Here is a 25,002-nt window from a genome sequence, read left to right on the forward strand (position 1 = left end):
AGGAGGAAAGTGGTCAATTGTATGGAGATGATAGTAACTAGACTTTTACTAGTAGAGGTGATCACTTTGTAGTAGCTATAAAAATCAAAATATAGCCAAAACCGGTTTGGCTCAGTGGATAGAGCGTCGGCCTGCGGACTGAAAGGTCCCGGGTTCGATTCCGGTCAAGGGCATGTACCTGGGTTTCAGGCACATTCCTTGTGGGAGATGTGCAGGAGGCAGCTGGTCGATGTTTCTCTCCCATCGATGTTTCTAACTATCTATTTCTCTCCCCTCCTCTCTGTAAAAAATCAATAAAATATATTTAAAAAAAAAAAATCAAAATATAATGGTGTACACCTGCAACTTATGTAACAGGGGAAAAAAATTAAAACAGCAAAACAAGAGCATGTCAGATGAGAAAACAACATGTATTGAAATGTGGAGGTAAGAATAAAGCTATGTAAAACCAGACATAATTTAAGACATATGCAAAAGAAAATACTTGGTAGAATGAGGCCAGATTGTGGAAAGTCTTTGAAATCATAGAGAAAAGAAAGAAATATTGTGGAAACAATTAGGGTTTTGATGAGGAAATTACTTAGAATCTGAGCAAAGTAATTCATGTATCAAAAAATTCATCAACACTACCCACTAAATGACATCTGAAAATAAATCTAGATAAACATCAAGAGATTAATGAAATTAATCATAATTTTATAATATAGTTATATAATTATATAAATTATAAATAATTTGGCGTGGCTCAGGGGTTAAGCATTAACCTACAGTGATGGCGAACCTTTTGAGCTCGGCATGTCAGCATTTTGAAAAACCCTAACTTAGCCCTAACCAGTTTGGCTCCGTGGATAGAGCGTCAGCCTGCGGACTCAAGGGTCCCAGGTTGGATTCTGGTGAAGGGCATGTACCTTGGTTGCGGGCACACACCCTGCCCCCAGTAGGGAGTGTGCAGGAGGCAGCTGATCGATGTTTCTCTCTCATCGATGTTTCTAACTCTCTATCCCTCTCCCTTCCTCTCTGTAAAAAAAAAAATCAATAAAATATATATTTAAAAAAAAAAAAAAAGAAAGAAAAACCCTAACTTAACTCTTGTGCCGTGTCACATATAGAAATTTTTTGATATTTGCAACCATAGTAAAACAAAGGTTTATATTTTTGATATTTATTTTATATATTTAAATGCCATTTAACAAAGAAAAATCAACCAAAAAAATGAGTTCGCATGTCACCTCTGACACGTGTGTCAGAGGTTCGCCATCACTGATAGGAGCCAGGAGGTGATGGTTCAATTCCTGGTCAGGCCATATGCCCAGGTTACGACTCGATCCCCAATGTAGGGCGTGCAGGAGGCAGTTGATCAATTATTCTCTCTCATCATTGATCTCTCTCTCTCTCTCTCTCTCTCTCTCTCTCTCCCTTACTCTCTGAAATCAATAAAAATATATTAATTAAATAAATTATAAATAATGTATACCAAGACATTTCTTAAGTCTAAATATTTAGCAGAGTACATAAAAACACACTAAAATTTCTGCCAAAAAACTATAGCTATTTATTGAGCAATTTATATCCACATGTATAATCTCAATCAATTCTTGTAACAACCCTGCAAAGTCTATACTGTGATAAATCTTTTTTAAATGATTCTTAAAAACCTCACAAATAACTTGCCCAAGTCAAACAGTAATGATAAGCAGCAGAATGAAAACTTAAGCAACCAGGTATGTTTAAAGCCAAAATCTAAAATCCTCTTATCACTTTCTCAAAAGTAGGAATTTTTTAAAGATGTACAACCTCTTTATATAAGGTTTCTGTATCCTAAAAAGCCTTTGTCTGGCAAGGAGTGGATCTGAAAGTGATAAAGCAACTACAGATCAGGTGTGTCTAGCTTGAAGATACTTATTTTTTTCAGAAAACCTCCAAGGAACTATGGAAATCCATAGAACAGATTTAGAAATCTACATAAAGGAAATGTCTGTTCTCTGGATCTGAAAGTGATAAAGCAACTACAGATCAGGTGTGTCTAGCTTGAAGATACTTATTTTTTTCAGAAAACCTCCAAGGAACTATGGAAATCCATAGAACAGATTTAGAAATCTACATAAAGGAAATGTCTGTTCTCAACAAAGCTCTACAAGATTATATAAAACTTACCTCAGTGTATGATTTCTTGGTTATGTGAACATTCTTAGCTCTATAGGATTGACGTCTTCTTTTATAATCCCTCACTTCTGCCAAGATTTCAAGGTAAGATTTTGGACTTTTTCGACTATTATCTAATAAAAAATAAAATTATTATATCCTCAGAAAAATTTACATTCTTAAAAATTAACAGGAACACCACAATCATATCTTAACATGTTTCAAAATATGTCAAAAATATTCTAAAAATTCTACATTATATAAATGGGCTAAGTTTTATACCATTCCTTTTCTCCAGTCATCAGTTGAACATAAGAGTGTTTAGGTACATAGATTACAGCAACAGCACAGCTGTAACATTCTCACAGAAGGATGCTTTGCTTAATGTAAAATCAGAGAACAAACTTTCACTACTGAATAAACATCTTTTATACGTGAATATCAGATGGCACAAAACCATCTTATTCTTAAAGTGGCCTGACAAATCATCTTAATAACAGCAAAGAATGGAATAACAATTAAGAAATATAAAACTATGATATTCATCTCAAACCTTGATTGACTTTTGCAGCCAAGTCTACAAAGAGATCACTGTCATTTTCGATAATTTGAGAATCAGAGCGCTTTTTCTTTGTCTCCTCAATTACAAAATCATAGAGGGCAAGACGATCAGCTTGGGTCAGATCACAAACAAATCGTTTGTGATTCAGAGGAACTTCGACAGGTAATGAAGAATAAATCCCTAAAGTAAAAATAAAACCACAAAAATAAAAATACATGAAGCATTGTGGACTTAAGATCTACTACTTATCTATAAACATGCACTATAGTAATGCAGTATGAACACAAATTTTTTTCATAGTATGCCTAAATTACAAAATATCAATCTATGTAACAAATGATAAAACAATGACTTTATCCTGAATGCTACATTCACATACAGGGTATATTGTGGATATTTGCTCTTCTCTCCAACAATGTTAAAACAGATCCCATGAAGGCAGGCAGTAATTATCATAAGACAATGTTCATAAGAAAACCTTTTGGTTAACAATTTTTCAAAGGCTACCCACGCTATAAAAGTAGATATTAACTTCCTTTCTGTGCATATGTTTTTTCCCATAAAAGCTGATGGGGGGAAACTTTTAATAGGTAATACGTATTACAGTTCCATTGAAAATAAAATTATAGAAATATGAAAAATGTGTTTAAAAATGTCCTTTTCATATGAGACATCAAGCTACTCATTCCACATTAACAATATATCACATTTGTGTAAATGACTCAGAGCTATGGACCAAAAACAATTAAGTAGCAGAAATCCCACACTTCCTCAGACCAGAGAAAGACAGGTTACATTGAGACTAAACTTCTTTTAATTTTCTGAAAAGGAAGCATATTGGCTTAACCAAGTTAACTGAAAAAAGTTAACAGCAGTGCCCCCACAACAGTTACAGAACTTTCTAAAATCTGCTCATTAACGAAAAAAAGTAAATACAATACCTTGATATGATGTATTAAACTTTGAAGAAAAAATTTTGTTTTGAGAATCAAATTTTCTCAAAGAAATAAAAAATTATTGTAACTGTAAATAAAGCAATTTAAAATGATAGTCCCAGACTCATTATTCACTAATGCAAAGAACATGAGCTACCAAATAAACCCTTTTAATGTTTGCTAGGTTACCCTATAGTAATAACTCTGGTTCATAGAACAATATAAAATCAGTAGCTCTTCCCTGATACTTATATTTGATATTAGCTTTGTTGACTTCCTAAGATGCAAAAAAAAAAGAAAAAAAAATCAAATAAAAGCATACTATAAACTAAGCATTGCAACACAGACACAAAAGATTACTTTATATTTGTCTACAAATTAAGAGAATAGCTACACTGAATAAAGTCTGTGGTCTAACAGCTATAGATAACTTAAATGTGCAAGTCAAAGGATTTTGAATTAGTGGGGAAGAAAGGTTTCCTTTGAAGTCAATCAATTTTACTCCACTTCTGATAGACACTAGGAAAAGCGCTTATGTGCAGCCAGATGTTAAAACATTTAAAAAATGAGTTTGCTTTGATAAACCTAATTCCTTTGAATATAGGCTACAAAGTCTGGAAGGAAAATTAGAAAAGATTAGAAAACACTAATGTTCAGTCATGCTCCACTTAATGAGGGGAATATGTTCTGAGAAATGTGTCGTTAAGCAATTCCATCGTTGTGGGACTATCACAGAGTACACAAACCTAGATGGTATATCCTACTACACACCTAGGCGTTGTGGTATAGCCTATTGCTCCTAGGCTACAGGCCTGCAAAGCATGTTATTATTGTACTAAATACTGCAGGCAACTGTAACTCAATGGTATTTGTGTATCTATACATAGCTAAACCTTTAAAAGGTAGAATAAAAATACTGTGTAAAAGATCAAGTGTGTGTGGGCATGTGGCTTGGGGGGGTCGGGAAGGGTTGTGGAGGGAGAGAGAGTAGACATCAGAAGGAGGGAAAGAAGGGAGAAATAGAAGGGGAGAGCAGAAGCAGAGATCAAAAGAGACACAGATAAAACTTAAGATGAGAATAAAAGGGGGAGGACAGGAGAAGGAAAAAGAGAGAGGGCCCTTGACAGAAAGAGTGAGAGACAGAGATGGGGGGGGGGCGGAGAGAATTGGGAGGAAAGAGAGACAAAGAGAAACAGACAGCGGGAAGGAAAGTGAGTTTATGAGCTTTAGTGTGTGTTAATGTGTGTGCAGGGGTGGGTGCCAGGGGGTGGGGGCAGGGAGCTACTGGGCTCCCCTCCTTCACCAACTCTAGGCCCCAGCCAGGGGCAGGGTGCAGGGCAAGGAGACAACATGCCAAGCCTCCTTGTCTATTTAAACCACCCAGACAAAACTAGCAGTAAATTCAACATCCTAGTTGGGTCCAGCCTTTTCTTTCAACATCACAAACTTTTGCTTATAACCCATTATAATCTTATGAACCACCATTGTATATGCAGATCACTGCATACGAAAACATGCATAACTGCAGTGCATGACTGTGTTATAAACAAGCTCCACATAAATCTTTGCCTGTTATTTTTCAAACAAAGAAATATAATTTCCTCTTTGAAATATATTGGAATTTTCTTTATTCATCTTAAATTTCTATATGAAGATTGATACTTAAATTCTTTGAAAATTCAACTAAAATTCCAAATCAAGACTGTAATACTGTGACAGTGACTAAGATAAAGTTTAGAAATTTGAAAGATACTTTAAAAGGATATCATTTGCAAAAAGGATACTGCATATCTTTAAATAAGGAGTACATTCAGGTTCCTAATTCCTCTTTATACTCACCCCAATTACTGAAAAAGAAAAAGTACAGGAAAAGTTAAACAACAAACTGCATTCAAGTCATTCAGAACATAAATATTTCTGACAAAAAATAAAGGGTAAACACTTACATAAGCTTAGATTTCCATAAAATGTAAATTTCCTAACACAAGTTTCTATGCTTTAGATAGAGTACATTTCAATGTGCTGTAATCATACCAATTCTGTGAACTTCTACTTTTCTGTATAATAGTTTTTAATTGTGGTAAAACATACATAACAAAAAATTTACCATTTTAACCATCTTTAAAGTGTACAGTTCATTGGCATTAGTGTATTCACACTGCTGTGCAACCATCACTTCTATCCATCTCCAGAGCTTTTCATCACCCTGAACTGACACTCTAATCTACTTTTTAGTAACTCTAATTCTCAATTCTTCCTTGTTAGTCACTTTCGCCATCATAGGGCATCTTAAATGTATGAGATACTATACTATTTATTAACAAGAGGTACTATTTCTGAGATACATATTTAGAATTTTAGAGAGAATTCAGAGTTAACTTCTTAATATTAGAGATAAATTACAGCTCACAGAAGCAAAATGACTTGCCAACGTTTCACAAGTGGTAGGAACAGATTAGCTTTAGAACTACTCTATTTCTATCTCTTTAGGGTTTGTTAGCCATAGTACCCTGATCTTCAAATCACGGCCGTGACTCATACCAAAATCTGTGGATGTTCAAGTCTCTTATATAAAATGGTATAGAACAATACATCCCTGGATTCCCAACTGTGGATCAAAAATACTATTTTGGTATCCTCCTGAGATGCCAAACCCATGGAGGCAAAACCCACAAATACAGTGGGCCAACCGTATTTATTGAAAGAAATCCACATATAAGTGGACCTATGCGTTCAAACCTATGTTGTTCAAAGGTCAACTGTATGTCATGAAATTCAAGTATAACAACTTGAATCTTTAATACAGAAGGAAAAAGATAAACCACTAAATATAAAATGATTGTTTATGATTGAAATTAATACCTTGGTTACAAAATTAACCAAAGTAACTATATCTAAAAATAAGTAAGTAGATCTAATGGCTATTTAAGCTTTCAGGAAGATTAAAATGAATTGAGACCTAATAAGACTGATAAAATGAAAACATAAATATATAACCGCACACAAAAAAACCTTAAAATTTAATGAATAACAAAAAAATATTAATTACATGAAAAAATGTAAAATTGTTCATGTTAGTCGTCTTCCCTCAAAATAAACACATCAAAAAGAAGATATTAAAGAGATTTTTGTCCTGGAGTAAAATGTTTAGGTATAAGTAAACTACAAAAATAATCTCTGTTGAGGAAATGCAGAACTCTACACAAGATGAAAAATAGTTTTAAAAAGAGGGTTATAGATCATATAAAAATAGTTCTTAACAGTTAAATCTTAATTTAAGCTAGTACAAAAATTCAAAATCAAATAAAATTTCCTCTTAATGTACTGAAAGAAGTATTCATTCAAAGTAACTATTTGTTTTTATAAAAAACTAAACTCAATGTCCAAATCTGCCTTATTACTCTTATATAAAAACCTCAGATTAGAAAATGATCTAGAAAATTAGTCTTATATACCTATATGAGTAATTATACATATATATAATTCTCACCCATTTCATCTTAATATTGCTATTGCTCTAAACAACACTAGGAGATAGTTTTATATTACAGATAAGAAAGTAAACTCAGAAAAGCTGTCATTTGTATAAGGCCAAGCAACTAGTTTATTTCTTTAAAATAGGCTCACCCAAATGAACAGTATTAATAGTAATATTTTGTACAGATTTAAATTTGTGACATTCTTTTAATTAATCATGATAGACATAATAAATAATGAATATATTTGAGCAATTATGTAGAATCCACAAATATCACTAAATGTAGAGTTTCTAACAGAATGCAGAATAATTCAGTGCAGTGTTTGGGCCAAAATTCAGAACTTGGCTCTGGATCCAGCTTTGCTATTATCTACCAACGGAGTGTCAATTCAGTTATGTGTGCCTCTTCTTCTTCACCTAGTATGGAGGGGAAAATACTCATCCAACCTATCACAAGTTTATTGTGAAGGAGTAATAAAATATATAACAGGGCTTTGGAAAAAAATCTCTTAAAAGTATTAAGGACCTTTAGAACAAAGACACCAGAACCTTATCATCTCTATCAGTCAGGGTTTGTTTCCTTATCAGTAAAAAGCAGACACTAGATTAGATGATCTCCAAGTTCTCTTTAAACTCTAATAAATTCAGTAAATCTATCTAACCAGATAAGGTCAAATAAAGTCTTTTAACAATTAACCCCTCTTTTTAATTGGTTGATTAAGAGGGGCAATGGGTAGAACCAATAATAGGGGTTCAGTAAACTCTTCAATAAGAGAAAGTCAAATGTCTCCCTCAAAGAGAAAAACCTGGAATTCAGCACAAAAGTACATAAAAACAGGAGCTTCAAAACAGGAAATAGAATGTGCTTCTGCTGTTATAGGAAACGATGTAATGCAGACTAAAGATAAGGGACTTCCTCCTTCCGAAGCCACAGGGCACTTAGGGAGAAATCGAGCCCAGATATTGGCTTAGAAAAATGGGCTAAGACCCTGAACTTAACAAGAAAGAAAACAAACCATAATAATGGGCTGGTGAATATAATTCAGAAGAGTGAGGAAAGAAAGGTAAGATGTCTGGGGAAAGCTACCTTCAGAAGGTTCAAAAAAAAACTCAAATCCTTTTATAAAAAGGAGCCATTCGTGTTTAGCTTAGATGTTTTATCTAGGTTCAAAATCTATTAAATCTATTTACTCCTTTACCTTCTATGTTTTTGATGGATTAAGTTTTCTTTCAATTTCCTAGAAGCTCACACTTAAAAATTCTAACCTAGTCTCTGCTGACATAAGCCCCAGAAAGAAACTCTTAATCCAGCTCCAAAACTGGGCATAAAAGGATCCACAAACCCTCTGAAATTGTACGTAATGCTTTGCATTTTATTTTGAGGGGAAGCTGTGGGAACTAATCTCTTTTAGCCTAAGCCTTTCCTTTTATGTTCATTTCAATATTACATTTAACAATGGGCTAATCCTCAAGAGAGGAAATCTCAGGGTAAAACAGTCTCACTAAATGGGATTTATTAACTAAATAATCATAATTTTAAAAATTATCTATAAGGCCATCTAATCTATTAGGAAATTCCAAAGCATGAAGTCCTAAGACAGTGTCCTAGTCAGACCTGTGTATTTGAGCAGAAAATATCTAACAAATAAAGCTGACACCAAGCACAGTAGTCTAATATGTAAAACTTAACCTTTCCCATATAATTGTTTTCACAAGATTTTTCTTAAAAATTAGTAACATGTGTGCTTGTGGGAGAAAAATAGTTTTATTCATTATTTAGCTCAAACTATGATGCCACTTACTTTGATTATAATAGTCACCATCTTTTCCAACTGCAGTTCTAGCTTGTTTAATTATCTGGAATTGTGAGTCCTTATCTGTCAAAAAAAATCCAAACACAATATGAATCATCAGTGTCCACGATTAGATTATTAACTGGGTTCCAATCCAAGTTCTTTAGACACACAAACCTTTAAAATCTTAAGAGAGGCAACACCCCCAATCACTGCCTAGGTCAGTGGTTCTCAACCTTCCTAATGCCTCGACCCTTTAATACAGTTCCTCATGTTGTGGTGACCCCCAATTTCATTGTTACAAATTGAACATAATTAAAGCATAGTGATTAATCACAAAAACAGTATGTAATTATATGTGTGTTTTCCGATGGTCTAAGGCGACCCCTGTGAAAGGGTCGTTCAACCCCCAAAGGGGTCGCGACCCACAGATTGAGAACCACTGGCCTAGGTAATCTGAAAGCAGAAATTCTTTCAGATCTAGCTAGATCCTAGTAAGTAACCAGAGTTCAGGTGGTTCAGAAAACATAATCAGGCACAAAACAGTAGCCGCTACAAATCTTAGCAACAAATAATATGTAACATTTCTTGAATTCCACTAAGTGTCAAGCACTATTCTAAGAATATTACATGTATCATTTAATCTTCATAAAAGTGCAAATACCCTGCCCTAGCTCGTTTGGCTCAGTGAACAGTGTCGGCCTGCAGACTGAAGGGTCCCAGGTTTGATTCTGATCAAGGGCACATGCCTGGGTTGTGGGCTTGATCCCCAGTAGGGGGCGTGCAGGAGGCAGCCGATCAATGATTCTCTCTTATCATTGATGTTTCTCTCTCTCCCTCTCCCTTCCTCTCTGAAATCAATAAAAATACATTTTTTAAAAAGTGCAAATACCATCATCCCCATTTTATAAAGAAATCTGGACAACAAACAGGTTAATTACCTTGCTGAAAGTTACACATCTGTTAGTAACAAAACCAGGAGCTGAATCAGGGCCTTCTATTTTAGAGCCCAAGATTTCAACCTCTTAAAACAGTGGTCACCAACCGGTAGCCCACGGACTACTGGTGGTCCGTGAGGTCTGAAAGGTTGGAGACTGCTGTCTTAGAACACATTTCCATCTTCAGTCCTGTCTTCAAACTGTGTTGTGTGGACAGATTTTTGTTATAACTAAGAAGAAAGGTGTCTGTCCTACTGTACAAAGCTTTCCAGGATTTTCACTTACTATTAATATAACAGGCCTGGACTCTAACTTTCAGATTACAAAAACTAGTTTCACTATACATTAATCAATCCTACATTCTCTTAAGGTATCAATGTCCTTAATCATAAGCATACTTATAAAGTCCATTCTTTTGATAATTAAAAAATGAACTATCAATACATACATATAGTAAGATATTTTAAAAATTGTAATTTACTAATACTTACTCAAAGTGATTGAAGGTATCTTCATATTCTCATAGAAAAATTCAGAATTATACATTTTATCCTAAACAGTAAAAAGACAAACAAAAAAATCAGTATTCTTGAGAATCAGATGATTAACTATTTTAAGATTTGACATAAACCAACAATAGATTAGTATCAGTGAAATATCTCTTGCAATAATTTGTGAAATTAGGCTAGTACCATTCTATCCCACAAATGACTATTATTTCATGTCAGAAAACCTCACGCTATACTTCCATATATTGTGAATTTATTAGTGCATGAATTATATGACACACGCATACCTCTTCTTCTTTGGTGTAGCCCAGTTTCCTCAATCTACATGATACCATGTGCTTTGCTAAAGATGATTTAGGCATGTGATGATTGAAATCATAAGGACATATCACAACTTCATCCTATAAAAATCAAACAGAATCAAAGGAAAAAGGTACATAATATTTAATGATTTAAATAATTATACCATTAAATGTTTACTACTTTATAAGGTGGTACTATCCAGTTATGTCCTCTTCTGCAGGCCTCTCCCAACACCCTGTTTGAGTGTATGCGCATATTAAAACTTTTTAAAAGCTCCAGCCAAGTCATTCCACACACCAAAAGGGTGGGTGTTCAATTCCCAATCAGGGCACATACCTAGGTTGCAGGTTCAATCCCCAGTTGGAAGTTGGGGTGTGTATGGGAGGCAACCAACCCAACCAATTCATTCTTTCTCTCTCTCCCTCTCTCTCTCTCTCTCTCTCTCCCTCCTCCCTCTCCTTACCCTCCCTCCTTCCCTCCCCCCTTTTTCCCTCTTTCCTTCCTCCTCTCTCTCTAAAACAAATAAACATATCCTCAGGTGAGAATACAAAATAAATAAATTTTAAAAATTAAAAACCTTTCCCTATAGCCTTTGCCCCCTCTCCACCTCATCAAAGCCCAACGCGGAAAGATTTGTTCACATTCACTGCCTCAACAACCTCACTCATCAATCAGGTCACTAACAACCTTCTGACTACTACAGCCAAAGCACATATCACAGTCCTTATTAATATTTGAATGCTTAGAAGGTCACAAACCAATTGTCTATTTCTGTCATCTTGATACACTTTTCATGGTCCTTCTGCTTCTCTGGTTCCTTCTACCTGGTCTCCTCTAAAGATGTCTGCCTTGTTCTACCTGGCCCCCTTTCTTTTCTTTTTTTTTCCAGAGGGAACTTATATACCTGGGCTACACATACATTTTCTTTTACTTAATTTCCAAGTCCCAACCTCCACTTCTTTGGCAACTATCAGCTAGTTCTGTATATCTGAGTCTGTTTCTGTTCTGTTTGGCTTATTCATTTGTTTTGATTTTTTTAGATTCCACATATAAGTGAAATCAGAAGGTATTCGTCTTTCTCTGTGTGAATTATTTCACGTAGCACAATTTCTTCAAGGTCCATCCATGTTGTCCCAAGTGGCAGGATTTCCTTCCTTTTTATTGCTGAGTAATATTCCATTGTATGTGTGTACCACTCACTACCTGTCCCCCTTTAAATGCTGGTGTTTCATGTCAGTCTAACCACCGGTGGCCTTTACCATTTGATACATACTTACTAGAAGAACTCATGGCTTCAACTTTCACTATATAGGGATGACTCCCAAAATCTACAGCTAGTTTAGACCTTGTTTCTCTCTTGAGCACTTTACACTAAAGACACTAAAATTTCAACATGACCAAAAATAAATTCATTATATTCATGGTTTCCTGATCCCAAATCTGTTCATCTTGTGTTTTCCTATTTCAGTAAAAAGGTCCTACTTGCTCAAGCAGATAACTGCCTCTTCTCCCACATCATCCACATCTAATCAATCACCTGTCTATCCTTGCTACTCCTAAATAACTCTTAAATCCCTGCACATAATCCATCCATTTTACCACTTCCCCAATTCAGGATATCATGGATTACAAGAGCTATTACCTAACTACTTGCTCCACTTGCAGTCATTTTTTTTTTACTTTTTTACTGAATTTACTGGAGTGACATTGGTTAGTAAAATTACATAGGTTTCAGGTGTACAATTCTATAATACACCATCTGTATACTGTATTATGTGTTCACCACAAGTCAAGTCTCCTTCCATCACTCTTTATCCCCCCCAAGCCTTCCTGGGCCTCCCCACACCGCCCTCCGCTTCCAGGCTTGCTGTCCATTCCATTCCTCACACTACGGCTAGTCTGAATCCCAGGTCTGCCTTTACTGACCGTATTAAGTTACTCGAGATGCTTAACCTTTTTTTGCTTCCGTTTCCTCATCTATAAAATGGGTACAATAGCTGGGCCTCTCTCACAAAGCTACGGTCAAGATTAAGTTATACATGAGTTTATATGCGTATGGCAATTCAAACGGGGCCTAGAACACAGCAAGTGTTCAATAAGTGGAAGCAATTAACATGTCATTAAAAGGTAGATATTAATTATAACATGCCCAGACTCAAAATGCTCCCCTGCCTCCCCCACTGCCCTCATTAAAAAAGATGTGCTTTGAAATGGCCGACCCAGGCCCCTACCCACCATCCTTAGAACACCCTCCCTCCTGCCACGCCTTTTGGAAAATCACAAGTGGTCACTAACACACTTGCCTTCATTTTCTCAAAACAATGCTAAGGTCAGCAGGGCTGCTAGCCACCCTCTCTCGGTGATGCCCTTCGTCATTCCAGGCTCGGTGCTGTCCCGGCCGGAGGTGGACAGTCTGGGCAGAGACAGGCGAACCGGGCCCCAAGCTCTCCCGGCTGGGAGTCTGGTGCCCCCGCGCATCCGTGCGGCAGGACGAAGCCCCCCGCCCGCACCCCCGCGGCAGCGCTCGGAGGCCCGGTCGCTGGTTTTCTCAATAGACAGCAGGCCCGCCGCTCCCGCCCCGCCTGGAGCGCTGTCACCATTTCTTTACACCCGAGTCCCAGGAGGTGCGCCGCACCGGAGGCGCCGGGCGCTCCGAGCCCGTCCCGGGAGCCCCCCGCCGCTCTGCCCCGGGCGGGGCTCCCACGCCCTCGCCCCCGCCGCCCTGCGTGGCTGGGGCCGCCAGAGAGAACCGCAGCTCAGGGCCGCAAGGGCCCCACCCTCACCTCGGCCGCCGCCGCCTCCCCGGGGTCCAGCCGATCCAGGCTCCAGCCCAGGGACGAGGTCACCTCCTGCAGCGTCCGACAGCAGCTCTCCACGAACTCGCTCAGCTCCTCCTGCAGCCGCCGCCGATCCTCCAGCGGGGGCGGCTCGCCCTCCATGGCCGCACCCAGCCCGCCGAGGGGACGCTGCCGAACTGCCACCGGCGCGCGCGGGCTTCTGGGGGTTGTGGGCGGGGCCCCCGCGCCACGTGACTAGAACCGCCTGCCGGGACCGGCCCGAGAAGGGCGGGAGCTGTCATTCTAAGAGGTGTTTTCCCGTCTCTTTCCAATATCGCTGCTTTAGTCACTGCTCCTGGACGCATTTGCTCCTGGCCTCCCCTGAACGCCATTACCACCCCCATCTACTTTTTTAAATAAAGCGTTTATATCTAAAGAACAGTTTGAAGAATAGTGCAGTGCGCATTCGCACAGCTGTCCTCCCGCTCCTTAACTGTAACATGTGGCCACGTTTGCTTTCTCCCACTCTATCTACACAGCCCCACGCACTATTTTTGCTGAATTATTTGAAAGTCAGTTGCAGATACTTCACCCCCAAAAGTCCGTATGAATCTTTTGAGAATGAGGATATTTTGCTTCCATGACCACAATAAATGATCAACTCTAAGAAAAGGAATCATTCCAAAATATCTAATATACCGTTCATATTCAAATTTCCCCAGTTGTCCCCCAAATTCCTTTTATAGCCGTTTCACTTCTTCCAACTCATGACCTACAATCAGTTATTGTCTCTTTTACTTTACAAAAGTCTGTCTCCCCTACTCTCCTTTTTATTTTTAATTTAATATATTTTATTGATTTTTACAGAGAGGAAGGGAGAGGGATAGAGTTAGAAACATCCGTCAGCTGCCTCCTGCACACTCCCTACTGGGTATGTGCCCTCAACCAAGGTGCATGCCCTTGACCAGAATCGAACCTGGGACCCTTCAGTCCACAGGCCGACGCTCTATCCACTGAGCCAAACCAGTTAGGGCTACTCTCCTTTTTAAACTGAGCCAGTGAATTTTGTCAGGAGCCTCAGCCACTTGTCCTGTAGAATGGCCCTCTTTCTGGATTTGTCAGATTTTTTTTCCTTTATGAGTAGGTTCAGTTTACGCATTTTTGCAAGATGTGTGTACCTCTTTATTACATCTCATAAAGGACACATATTTTAGATTCTCTATTAGTAATGCAAAATTTGATCACTTAGTAAAGATGATGGCTGTATCTATCCATTTTAATAGTACATTTCTTCTTGGTAATTGGTAATCTGTGGGATACCTTATGCCATATGAATGTCCTGTTCTCCAACAAACTCACACAATCCTTTACTGAATCTCATTATGTTAGGAATTATGATGATTCTTTTTTTTAAGATTTTTAAATTGATTTCTAGAGAGGAAGAGAGGAGAGAAACATCCATTTGAGACATCGATTGGCTGCCTACCACACACATGCCATCTGGGATCAAGCCCATAACCTGGGCAAGTGCCCCACCTGGAAACAATGGGCAACCTTTCTGTAGTGCACAGAATTATGCCTAACAAACTAGGCCACACCAGCCAGGGCTTATGATGGTTTTTTACTGCTATTATGGCTTCTACACGTATTAGCTAGCATTCTTACCATACCTTCACTTTGTTTCACTGTGGAACCAAGGTGTTTTTTTAAATTATTGAGTTATTAATGATAAATTATTTTTAAAGTCATTATTACTATTCCATTACCATCATAATTCTTGTTGATGCTCAAATTGTCTCAAGTTTGACCTGTGGGAGCTACTTTATACCAGTCCATGTCTGTTTGACATGTTCCCAAGAGTCCTTGAGAACTTCCTTACATTGACTAATTCAAGTTTACTTTTTACATTTCCTACCCAAGACCTGGAATCAGTTTCCGTAGATGGTTTTAACTCCTAGAATCTACTCCTTCTTATAGTATTTATTTTATTCAAGCCTGATGCCAAATCTTTGGTCCCTTTGGCACTTGTATGCACCAGATGAGGAAAAAAACATGAAGGAAATTTTTGTGAACAGCTGTTTCCAAAGACAAAAAGCACAATTTTTTCATCTACAGACAAATGGTGATGAGTATAAAAGGCAGTACCAGAAAACACAGAAACAATCCAATAGCTGCAAGCAGATGTGGGGTAAAGGATGAGTTCTGGAAGTAGCTTATTCATCTGCCCACAGCATCTTTACTTTTTATTCACATTTAGAGTTACCCTAGCAGCCTAGAACATGTTACACTATTTGAATGTGAGATGATTTTCACTGAAAAATTATATATTTCCCTTTTCAGTGGGTGCACTGTGTATCTAAACCAAATCAAAACTTAGTGCAGGTCAAGAATATCCTCTCTTCCAGGACACAGGTCCTATTTCATTTTAGAGCAGCTCGAAGTGGCTACACTGTTTCGGAATTGTTTTACATTGATGCTTCTTAGTCTATTTAATCATCATTTTCCTAGAGCAGTCTCCTGCCCTATTCTAGTTTAGGCCTCTGTAATGGGCTGAATTGTGTCATTCCCCACCCCACCCCACCCCCAATGCTGTCTAATCCCTAACCCCCAATATGACTATTTTTGGAGATAGGACCTTTAAAAGAGGTAATTATGGTTGAATGGGGGTGGGGGGAGGTTAAATGAGATTATTGAGTGGGGCCCTAATGTGATAGGACTAGTATTCTGAAAAGATTAGGAAGAGACACCAAAGCTCCCTCTATACTCATCACTGCCTACAAGCCTGAAAGTTGTCACCGGAAACCAATCCTGGACTGCAACTTAATCTTGGAATTTTACCTTCCAGAACTATGAGAAAATAAATTTAAGCCACCCCATCTGAGGTATCTAATTACGGCAGCCCAAGATAACACAGTCTTGCAGCTCTAGCATAAGGAATCTCTACTTCCCCCAACATAGCATTTATCATATATTTTTTCTTCCTTTCATATTACAAGGACTATTTTTTTAAATATATTTTATTGATTTTTTACAGAGAGGAAGGGAGAGAGATAGAGAGTTAGAAACATCGATGAGAGAGAAACATCGATCAGCTGCCTCCTGCACACCTCCTACTGGGGATGTGCCCGCAACCCAGGTACATGCCCTTGACCGGAATCGAACCTGGGACCTTTCAGTCCGCAGGCCGACGCTCTATCCACTGAGCCAAACCGGTTTCGGCAAGGACTATTTTTTTACCATGTATTCCTACCATGGGATCTACAGTTTCTGGCACAATGTGTGACACACAGAAGAACTCAATATTTGGTGAATGAAACTAATTACAAACCTTCCAGATTGGGAAGGGCGCAAGGGCAAGAAAAGAGGTAAGACATGAATGCTGTTTTCACCCTAAGTACCAAAAGCTCCAATAATTTAAGTATTATCTTAAGTATGATCAATTAGCATTTAACTTGCTTTCCTATTTCCTCTCTGCACTATAAAATGTTTGATTGTATTAATACTAGTGACATATGCAAGTTGTTCCACTGACTGCGTTGTGTGCCTTCTGTCCCCATCCAGGCTGCAAAGGCCTGAAGTCAGGGGTCTTCTAAATTCTGTTAAACCTCATAGTACCTAGAATACTACTAAGCACCAAATAGATATTCAGTAAACTCATGTTAATTTAATGACAAATGTCTGAATTTCAAGTTTCTCTTTGATCTAAAGAAGAGACTTCTCATTGTCCTTGAACAGAGAGTCAAGAACTCTTCAGAAACTATTTTCATAGATTCAAGGACAATCCTTTTATGGGACAAAATGAAATATCCAAATGAGAATCTTGGCCACCTCATGTTTTTTAAATGTTATGACGGTAACTTTTGCCCATGCTACTTGGTATTCATTGTCCAGCATAAAATAGAACGGGGTATTGACCTCTGGCCCGGCTTCTACAAAGGCTTATTTCCAAGGACTCTATCTGGTACACAGCAGGCACTTGAGAAATGTTGAAAAAAAACTAACTACAAAGACGAAATTCTAACACGAATTCAGAATGAAAATAGTTTATCAGTAGTCTTTCTTAATATGTATTTTGAAAACAGATGGTTTTAGATATATTTTATGATAATCAAAAAGCTGTTGCTAAATGCCGTTGTGTGTATAAACATGCTATTAAATCAAAACACAAAAATTCAAAAGTCCAAAAGTTTATTGCTAGAACAGCAAACTTCATAGACATCTTTTTAAAGTACATTGAAAATAACAAGCAAAATAAACAGAAAACTTTGACCAAAGAAAAGCAAAGATTGCTGCTATCATGCACATACAGTCAAATTAATACCAAACCAAACAGATACATAAGAGAATATGGGTCATACAATCCACATTTTAAAACTAAAAGGAGACTCATTCCAAAAATGCTTAGTTTTGGGTGGGTTTTCTTGGGTGGGTTTTTCTTGGGGAGGGGTACTATCTACTAATACAGAAAATGGGAATATTTAGATGAGAAACAAAATGATGACCAAAATATTAGTAATCAATCTAATTTTCATCTCCAAGAACAGAAATCTGTATTATAGGCCAAAAAATATCCAAGAAGAATGGATCAAAAATCTAAAAACAGAAGAAAAACAAATTCTAAATTCAATTTGTGCTATCCTTACAACTGATTACCACTTCATATACACTACATTCAGTGTATTACAATAGTTAAGGTGAGCTAAGAAGATAAAAAGCCAGAACCGCCTTTACTACTTGATTTAACCCTGGCAATGTTTTCTTAAGCACAGAAAATTCTATCACTATATTGCAAGCATTAGATTTTCTTTACTATTTAATAAAGTGAAAAAATGCATATAAATGAAGTCAAGGTATAGCAACCATTTCTAACTGACTACTAGTGCCCAATAGAGCTGCTGCTAAAGGTGTAGGAGGAGTAAGTGTAGGAAGAATTCCCTGTTGCATCAAAGCTTCCTCTCCTGGACCCACTGCGGGAACCAGAGCGGGAGCCCGAGCGAGATCCAGAGCGGGAGCCGGAGCGGGAGCCTGGAGCAGAAGACATGTTATAAGGGCTAGGCAAGCCCTTGGATGAAACAGAGGCGGCCTCCAGAAGTCGTAGGCCAGTGACATCTTCCACCATGGAGCGATTCATGGCATCCTTATAGGATATTTTCAATTTGGTTTTGGGGCAGGTCAGGATTTTGGCATAGCTGCTGATATCTTGCAGCCTCTGAGCTGCTCGGCCATCAATAAACCCCTTTCTGATGGCTTCCTCGACACTTATCCTCCCATGCACTTCGGGGTCAACTAGGCCTCCTGTGAGGTACTGGAACTCCATGAAGCGCTGGCCAGCCTCATATGGAAGCCATTTTTCTTTCACTGCCTCTGCTGCCGACATCTTCTTTCCCTTCACACCTTCAAAGCCAATGAAGGCTTTCTGAGCAGGCTTCAGCCTGGTAGCCATCTCTTGATCAACCAGGCCCTGGGAGATCGCATCCTGCAGTGACAGCTTCTGACCGGAGGTTGGATGGATAATGCCGCCTGTGCAGGCCTGAGCCTCCAGAAGCCTCTGGCCAGTGATGCTATCCACAATGCCCCGCTCTATGCCTTCTGCAATGGAGATCTTCTCCAGGTTCTCTATGTCAAAGATGGCTGCAATGGGGCTTGATTCCTCCAGGGGGTCAGACAGAGAGCTGCTCTTGATAGTCAAATTCCTGACACTGGATATGGTGGAAATCTTACTTACTGACTCATGTCGGGAGCTGCTAAAAACTTCATCACTGACACTACCACCCATGCCACTGCTGTTGCCAACACCATTTTTCAAGGAGATCATATCAGCAAATTGAGTGAGGCTGAGGCTGCCGGATCGGTACTGTTCAAAGAACTTCCTGTCAACAAGGCCCTTGTCAATAGCATCTTGAATATCATACTGACTGCCTGTCTTTCTATCTACCAGGACCACCCTGGTGGAGCCGTCAGACCCAGTGATGGTTATTTCTTCCCACTCACACTCCTGCTCACATAGCTCCTTAAAAGTTTCATAATCGATAAGGCCCTTCTTGTAAGCCTCCTGAACAGACATCTCCTTGTTGGTTTCTGGGTCCACGATGACCACTCTACGCTTCCTCAGGGTATTCTTCTGCGATGTCTGCACCTGCTTCTTCTTTTCTTTCAGAGGCAGTAGACAGAGCCCTGTTTCCTCATCCTTGATGCATCTTTCTTTTAGCTGTAGATAGGTAAGATTTTCCTCAGTGTTTGGGTCAAAAAATCCTTTTGTGTCATCAGTTGGATCTGAGAGAATCTCACTGAGCTCCTCATTAAAGTAGCCCCTCTTGTAGGCCATGTCAACTGGTAATCGATGGCTCTCCTTCGGGTCGATGATCCCACCGGTTGCAATCTGTGCTTCTAATAATCGAATGCCGTGGCCCTTCTCAATGAGTTCCTTGTTCATTGCTTGGAACAAAGAGATAATGTTTCCCGTTTCAGGGTCATTATACCCAGTGACAGCCCGTTCTGCAGACAGGAGCTTCTCTTTGAACTCAATACCCACCAGACCTCTTTTATAGGCTTCCTCCACTGTTAACCTCAAGTTGCTAACAGGATCCACTATAAAGCCAGTAGCTGCTTGGGCTTCCAGCAACTCCAGAGCAGTACCAGGTCGGACCAAGCCAATCTTCATGGCCTCATAAATGCCAAGCTTCTGTTTTGTGGTCTCATTATAAATGCCTGCTATGCAGCTTGAACCCTGAAGGAAGTCCTTAATTCTCTCACCAACTTCATCATAGGAAATTCGACCTGATTCCAGTTCATTTACAGTGGATAGTCCCAATATGCCAGAATCCACTAGCTCAGAAACGGTCACAGGATGTCTGATTCCTTGGAAGGACATACTTCTCTTCTGTACCGACAGAAAGAGCAGACCAGTGTGAGGTTCAATTCTGCACCGTTCCCTCAGCTGCATGTAACTGACCTTCTTTTGGGTGACTGGATCCACAAAGTTTTTCTGACTATCTCGGGGATCATTCAGGGACCTATACAAATCTCTGTCAATCAGCCCACGGGCCAAGGCTACATCTTTTGGCAAAAAGACACTGTTCACGGGGTCCACTACACCCCCTGAAGCGATCTGGGCTTCCAGCAGGCGCATTCCGGTTTCTCTATCAATCAAATTTTTCTTGATGGCTTCTGAAAGGGATACTGTCTTGCCTGAAAATGGGTCATCAAAACCAGTGATAGCTTTTTCTGCCGTGTATATCTGCTGTCGGTCATCGAAATCAATGAGGTCCCGAGCTATTGCATTGTCAACCGTCAGCTTCTCATTCCTATGGGGATCAATTATACCACCTGTAGCTGCCTGGGCCTCCAGAAGCATGACTGTGGATTCTGGGGTGATTAGATTCTTTCTCTTGGCCTCTACCAAAGAGTACTTTTCCTTAGGGGTAACAGAAGCTCCAGCGATGGCTCCTGCGCCCCGAAGGAAAGGCTGGATTTCAGAAGCAACTTCTTCCACTGACTTTTTCCCCTTCAGCAGTTTGTCCAAGGTTGTTTTGTCAATCAGCTGGCACTCGTAGAGCTGCATCGCCGTCACCTTCTTCCTCAGTCCATCAAATACCAGCTTGGAGGAGTCAACAGTCCACTCATACTCAGTCTGGGTCTCCCGATGGGATCCATATGGGCGCTGTTTGAGTTTATCGATTTCCCTCTGAAGTCGGCAACGTTCTGTTTCCAACTGGGACTGTGTGTCTCTGGTAGAATCCTCCAACTTTCGCCTGCACCTCTCTTCAATCCTCTTGATCTCAGCCTGGAGTCTTTCGATCTCACTCCTAAGGCTGTTCTTCTCTCTCTCGCTCTTTTCTCTTTCTGACTCTATCTTTCTAATAGCCTCTTCTTTGCGGGAATATTGAGTTTTCCACTGGTTCAGGTCATTCTGGATTTGCTGTTTCTCACACTCAAGGCGCTGTTTCACCCTGCTTTCTGCCTCTAGGGTTGCTTTGGCGCGGTTCAGCTCTTCCTCCAGCCTCTGCAGCCTGATCTTGTCTTGCTCCAGAACCTTGATTTTCACCAGTAGGCTCTCTCTTTCCTGCACCACCTGCGTGCACTGACTCTTTGATTCATGAATCCTATTAGATGCCTGTAATTTAAAAAGAAAAAAATGGGAAAAGCATGTTTGAATCATATCATATGACTACCATAATTTAACCTCTTTTCCTACGTTATCTAAAAAAAAAAAAAACTTGCTTATTTTCTTTTCTTTGTTTCCCTGGGTATACTGTTATTTTGTTATCTTATAAATTCATGAAAAAATTCTATAGATTTATGTTGCCACTTTGCGAAATGGCTTCATACTTACTTTTCTTCCCCCATAAAAGGAACTAGAAGTTGTAGACCTGTCTTGTTCTTAACAGCAATTAAGTTTCAAGAAAATATAGCAGTTGTGTTCCAGGTAATTAATTACACCTGCTATACCTACACCTCACCTGTTACAGTTATACTAACATGTTTTAAAAGCAATAAAAATCTTTGCAAATATACACATAACCCACACCCAGCCCCACACAAATATTGTCTATATAAGTCAAATGCATTAGAAGCTAAAGAATTTGTTTTTAAATTTAGGGGTTAAAAAAATAAAAGCCAAACAAGTGGGGCCATGATCTAGAGAGTAGAATAATGCATGCAGAAAAAGCATGCAAGCAAGAGAGAAAAGGTGATTTTAAAATTGCATAGAAAACGCCTATGACATGGCTTTTATTTAGGAAATTTTAAATTAAAAATATAGGTCATAGCTCACTAAGAGCTATCTTCTATAAAATAGAGTGAGACACTCAGAGGAATTGATCTCAGATGTTATACCTATGATGAAGTTCTAAAAGCAGAGCCAAACACAGGTTACACACAAATTGGCATTGACACAGTGACAGAGTGGAAGTGCAAAAAGCACTGAAGCTACTTTAAAGCAGTTGCCTGGATGATGACAGATAGTACAGTAATAAAAAGAAAAAGTAGACTTTCTACAAGCATCCATCTCAGTAACAAGAGCACAGTTCAGGTAAGATGACAAGTGAATTATTTGAGAGACAGTGGAGCTGTGAATACCTCTAAAGCCTGCTTTTGGAATTTCTCAATTTCCTGTCTCAAATTTTCCCTCTCTCTCTGCAAATCATTAATCAGCCCCTGCAGTTCCAGGGTTCGGTTGTTGCTGATCTGCAGTTGGCTTCTTAGTTCAGAGATGGTTGCGTTTTTATCACTATCGGCTTCACTTCGGCCCCTCCTGAGCTCATCATATTCCAGCTTCAGGTTCCGTAGTTCTTCCTCCAACATCAAGTGCTCCTTGGTCAAGTTCTCTGTGAGAGACTGCAGCCTCTCGATTTCTATTTTGCTTTCATTTAAGCTCCTGCTTTTATCTTCTATCGCCTTCTGGAAATGCTCGTTCCTTACGTGAGCCTGTTTGACATTTTCTTGTTCCTGGAGCAACTGGCGCCTCAGGGCCTCTACCTCCGAGGCCAGCCTCCTCAGCTCTTCCTGGGTCCTCTGCTTGTCCCTCACGTGGCCGTCCAGCACATCCCTCTGCTGCCGGAGGTCATCCTCGCTCCTCTTCTTAATGATGGACACCTGCTCCAGCTGCTGGGTCAGGCTGGTGATTTTTATCGCTTGCTCCTTCAAAGACCTCCTCATGCCTTCCAGTTCCTCCTCTAGCTGCTTCCTCTTGCAGGAGTCTTCTGAGGCCGTCCTCTTCAGCCGCATCAGCTCCTCCTCCACCTTCTGTTTCTGCAACTGCAAGTCTTTCAGAGAACTCTGGAATCTTGTGATGTCCTGGTCCTTCACGGTCCTCTCCTGGGAAATCCTTTCATAGTCGATTCTCAGGCGTGTTAGTTCTTTCTCGTGAACCTTCAATTTGCTTATCGTCTCTGTTGCACTGTCATTTGCTTTCTGCAGGTCAAACTGGGTCCTTTGTAATTTAGCATTTTCATCTTTCAGGAATTGTCGTTCATTGGTCTCTGTTTCTATAAGTTGTTTTAATCTTTCTATCTCTTTGTTTTTGTCCTGGATGGTCTTGGCAGCATCATCAAGAGACTGCTTGTATCTCAGGCTCTCTTCTGTTCGCATCTGAGTGACCTGTCTCAGCTCGATCTCTAGCTGCTGCTTTCTCTGAGACATCTCCGAGCCCGTGGCCTTTTGCTGCTGGACGTTTTCTTCAACCCTCCTGAGATTCTCTGTGGTCTGGGCTAAAGTGTTCTTCAGCCTCTTTACTTCTTCAGAGAGGCTCCTGTTCTCTCTGGTGAGGTTATCTATCTGGGCTCGGTAGCCACTGGTGTCCTCTTCCCTCTTCATGGTGAGCTGGTGGATGGTCGTCTTGGTGATGTTGATCTCGGTCTCAAACTGGTTTTTTAAGCTAATGATTTCCTCGTCGTAATTGTTTCTTACCTTAGCCAGTTCATTTTCATATTCCCAGCGGCGCTTCGCCTCATCCTGAAAATCAGCTTTGAGTCTTTCAATCTCCTTGTTTTTGTCCTGAATGGTTTTTGCAGCCTCCTCCAGGGACTGCTTGTGTCTTGCATTGTCCTCTGAGCGCTGCTGGATGACCTGCTTAAGCTCGATCTCCAGCTGCTGCTTCTTTTGCATCGTCTCGGAGCCACAGGCTTTTTGTTGAAGGGCATCTTCCTCAGCCCGCCTTCGCTGCTCAGTGGTCTGCAGGATGCTGTCATTCAGCCTGACGATCTCATCCTTCAGATCTCGATTTTCCCTTGTGAGTCTGTCAAGCTGGTTTCTAAGGTCTTTGGAATCATCCTCCTTTTGCCTGCTTATCTCCTGGATGGTGGTCTTCGTAATGTTAATCTCTGTTTCAAACTTGTTCCTTAAATTACTCATCTCCTCATTATAGTGGTTTCTTACCTTTGCCAGCTCATTTTCATATTCTCTCTTCCGGGCACTCTCCTCCTGCAGAAGAATCCTCAACCTTTCTATCTCGAACTCCTTGTCTTTGATGGCTTTTTCAGACTCTATTTTTTGCCAACCAAGGCTCTCCTTTTCACATTGCCTGGCTTTCTGCAGCTGGTCATAGTCACTCTTCTGTTGGTCAAATCTGTCTTCCACAGCCTTTCTTCTTCTCTTTTCATCTTCAATCTCATAAGTCAGTCTGGTGATCTTCTCATTGAGTTCTTTTATTTGGCCGTAGCACTTGTCTAGATTTTGCTTAGCTGCCTTTCCATCCAGCTCAGCTTGTCTCTTTAGTTCCTCCAGGCTCACAAGCTTTGCTTTGAACTGGGAACACTCTGTCTGATATTTCTGCAGGTTCTGATCCAGGAATTTGTTCTTATTGCAGTTTTCAGAGTTAGCATCTCGGGCCAGTCTAAGCTCCTCTTCTAAAACTTCAATCTTCGTATTTTTCAGCTACAAAAGTAAAATCAGAAACATGTTGAAACAAAAACACATCATATCACAAGAAGGAAACAATACTTGTCCCCTCCCAGACCAGTGTACATTTTCATTTCTCTTTACACACCTGCATACATGCACACGTACTGATACATATATAAGCACACATATACCACACATATAAGCACACACATATAGAGGGATATA

General features: G+C 39.6%; 2 protein-coding genes across 4 annotated transcripts in view; both read right to left on the reverse strand.

The window, feature by feature from the left end:
* The window catches only part of SNRNP48 (small nuclear ribonucleoprotein U11/U12 subunit 48), a 33,182-nt gene extending 17,205 nt beyond the window's left edge, over positions 1-15,977 (reverse strand). The window contains exons 1-6 of one of the 2 annotated variants that reach the window (XM_070405771.1): positions 13,444-15,977; positions 10,645-10,758; positions 10,340-10,400; positions 8,920-8,994; positions 2,696-2,884; positions 2,155-2,276 (exon numbers count right to left, since the gene is read on the reverse strand). In XM_070405771.1, coding sequence (XP_070261872.1) covers positions 2,155-2,276; positions 2,696-2,884; positions 8,920-8,994; positions 10,340-10,400; positions 10,645-10,758; positions 13,444-13,599 — 717 coding nt within the window. In that variant the 5' untranslated portion in view covers positions 13,600-15,977. Of the gene's footprint in view, positions 1-2,154; positions 2,277-2,695; positions 2,885-8,919; positions 8,995-10,339; positions 10,401-10,644; positions 10,759-12,963; positions 13,050-13,443 lie in introns of those variants that run through there. The other variant, XM_070405772.1, reaches the window with a different exon arrangement.
* Positions 15,978-17,608: 1,631 nt separating this feature from the next.
* DSP (desmoplakin) overlaps positions 17,609-25,002 on the reverse strand; it is a 42,665-nt gene continuing 35,271 nt past the window's right edge. Inside the window, exons 23-24 of one of the 2 annotated variants that reach the window (XM_070405769.1) lie at positions 22,516-24,810; positions 17,609-21,550 (exon numbers count right to left, since the gene is read on the reverse strand). In XM_070405769.1, the coding sequence (XP_070261870.1) occupies positions 18,314-21,550; positions 22,516-24,810 (5,532 nt within the window). In that variant the 3' untranslated portion in view covers positions 17,609-18,313. The remainder of the gene's footprint in view (positions 21,551-22,515; positions 24,811-25,002) is intronic. The other variant, XM_070405770.1, reaches the window with a different exon arrangement.

The sequence above is a fragment of the Myotis yumanensis genome, unplaced genomic scaffold (assembly GCF_028538775.1).
Source record: "Myotis yumanensis isolate MYYU_CA2020_CCGP unplaced genomic scaffold, mMyoYum1.0.hap1 SCAF_2, whole genome shotgun sequence".
Classification (NCBI taxonomy): domain Eukaryota; kingdom Metazoa; phylum Chordata; class Mammalia; order Chiroptera; family Vespertilionidae; genus Myotis; species Myotis yumanensis.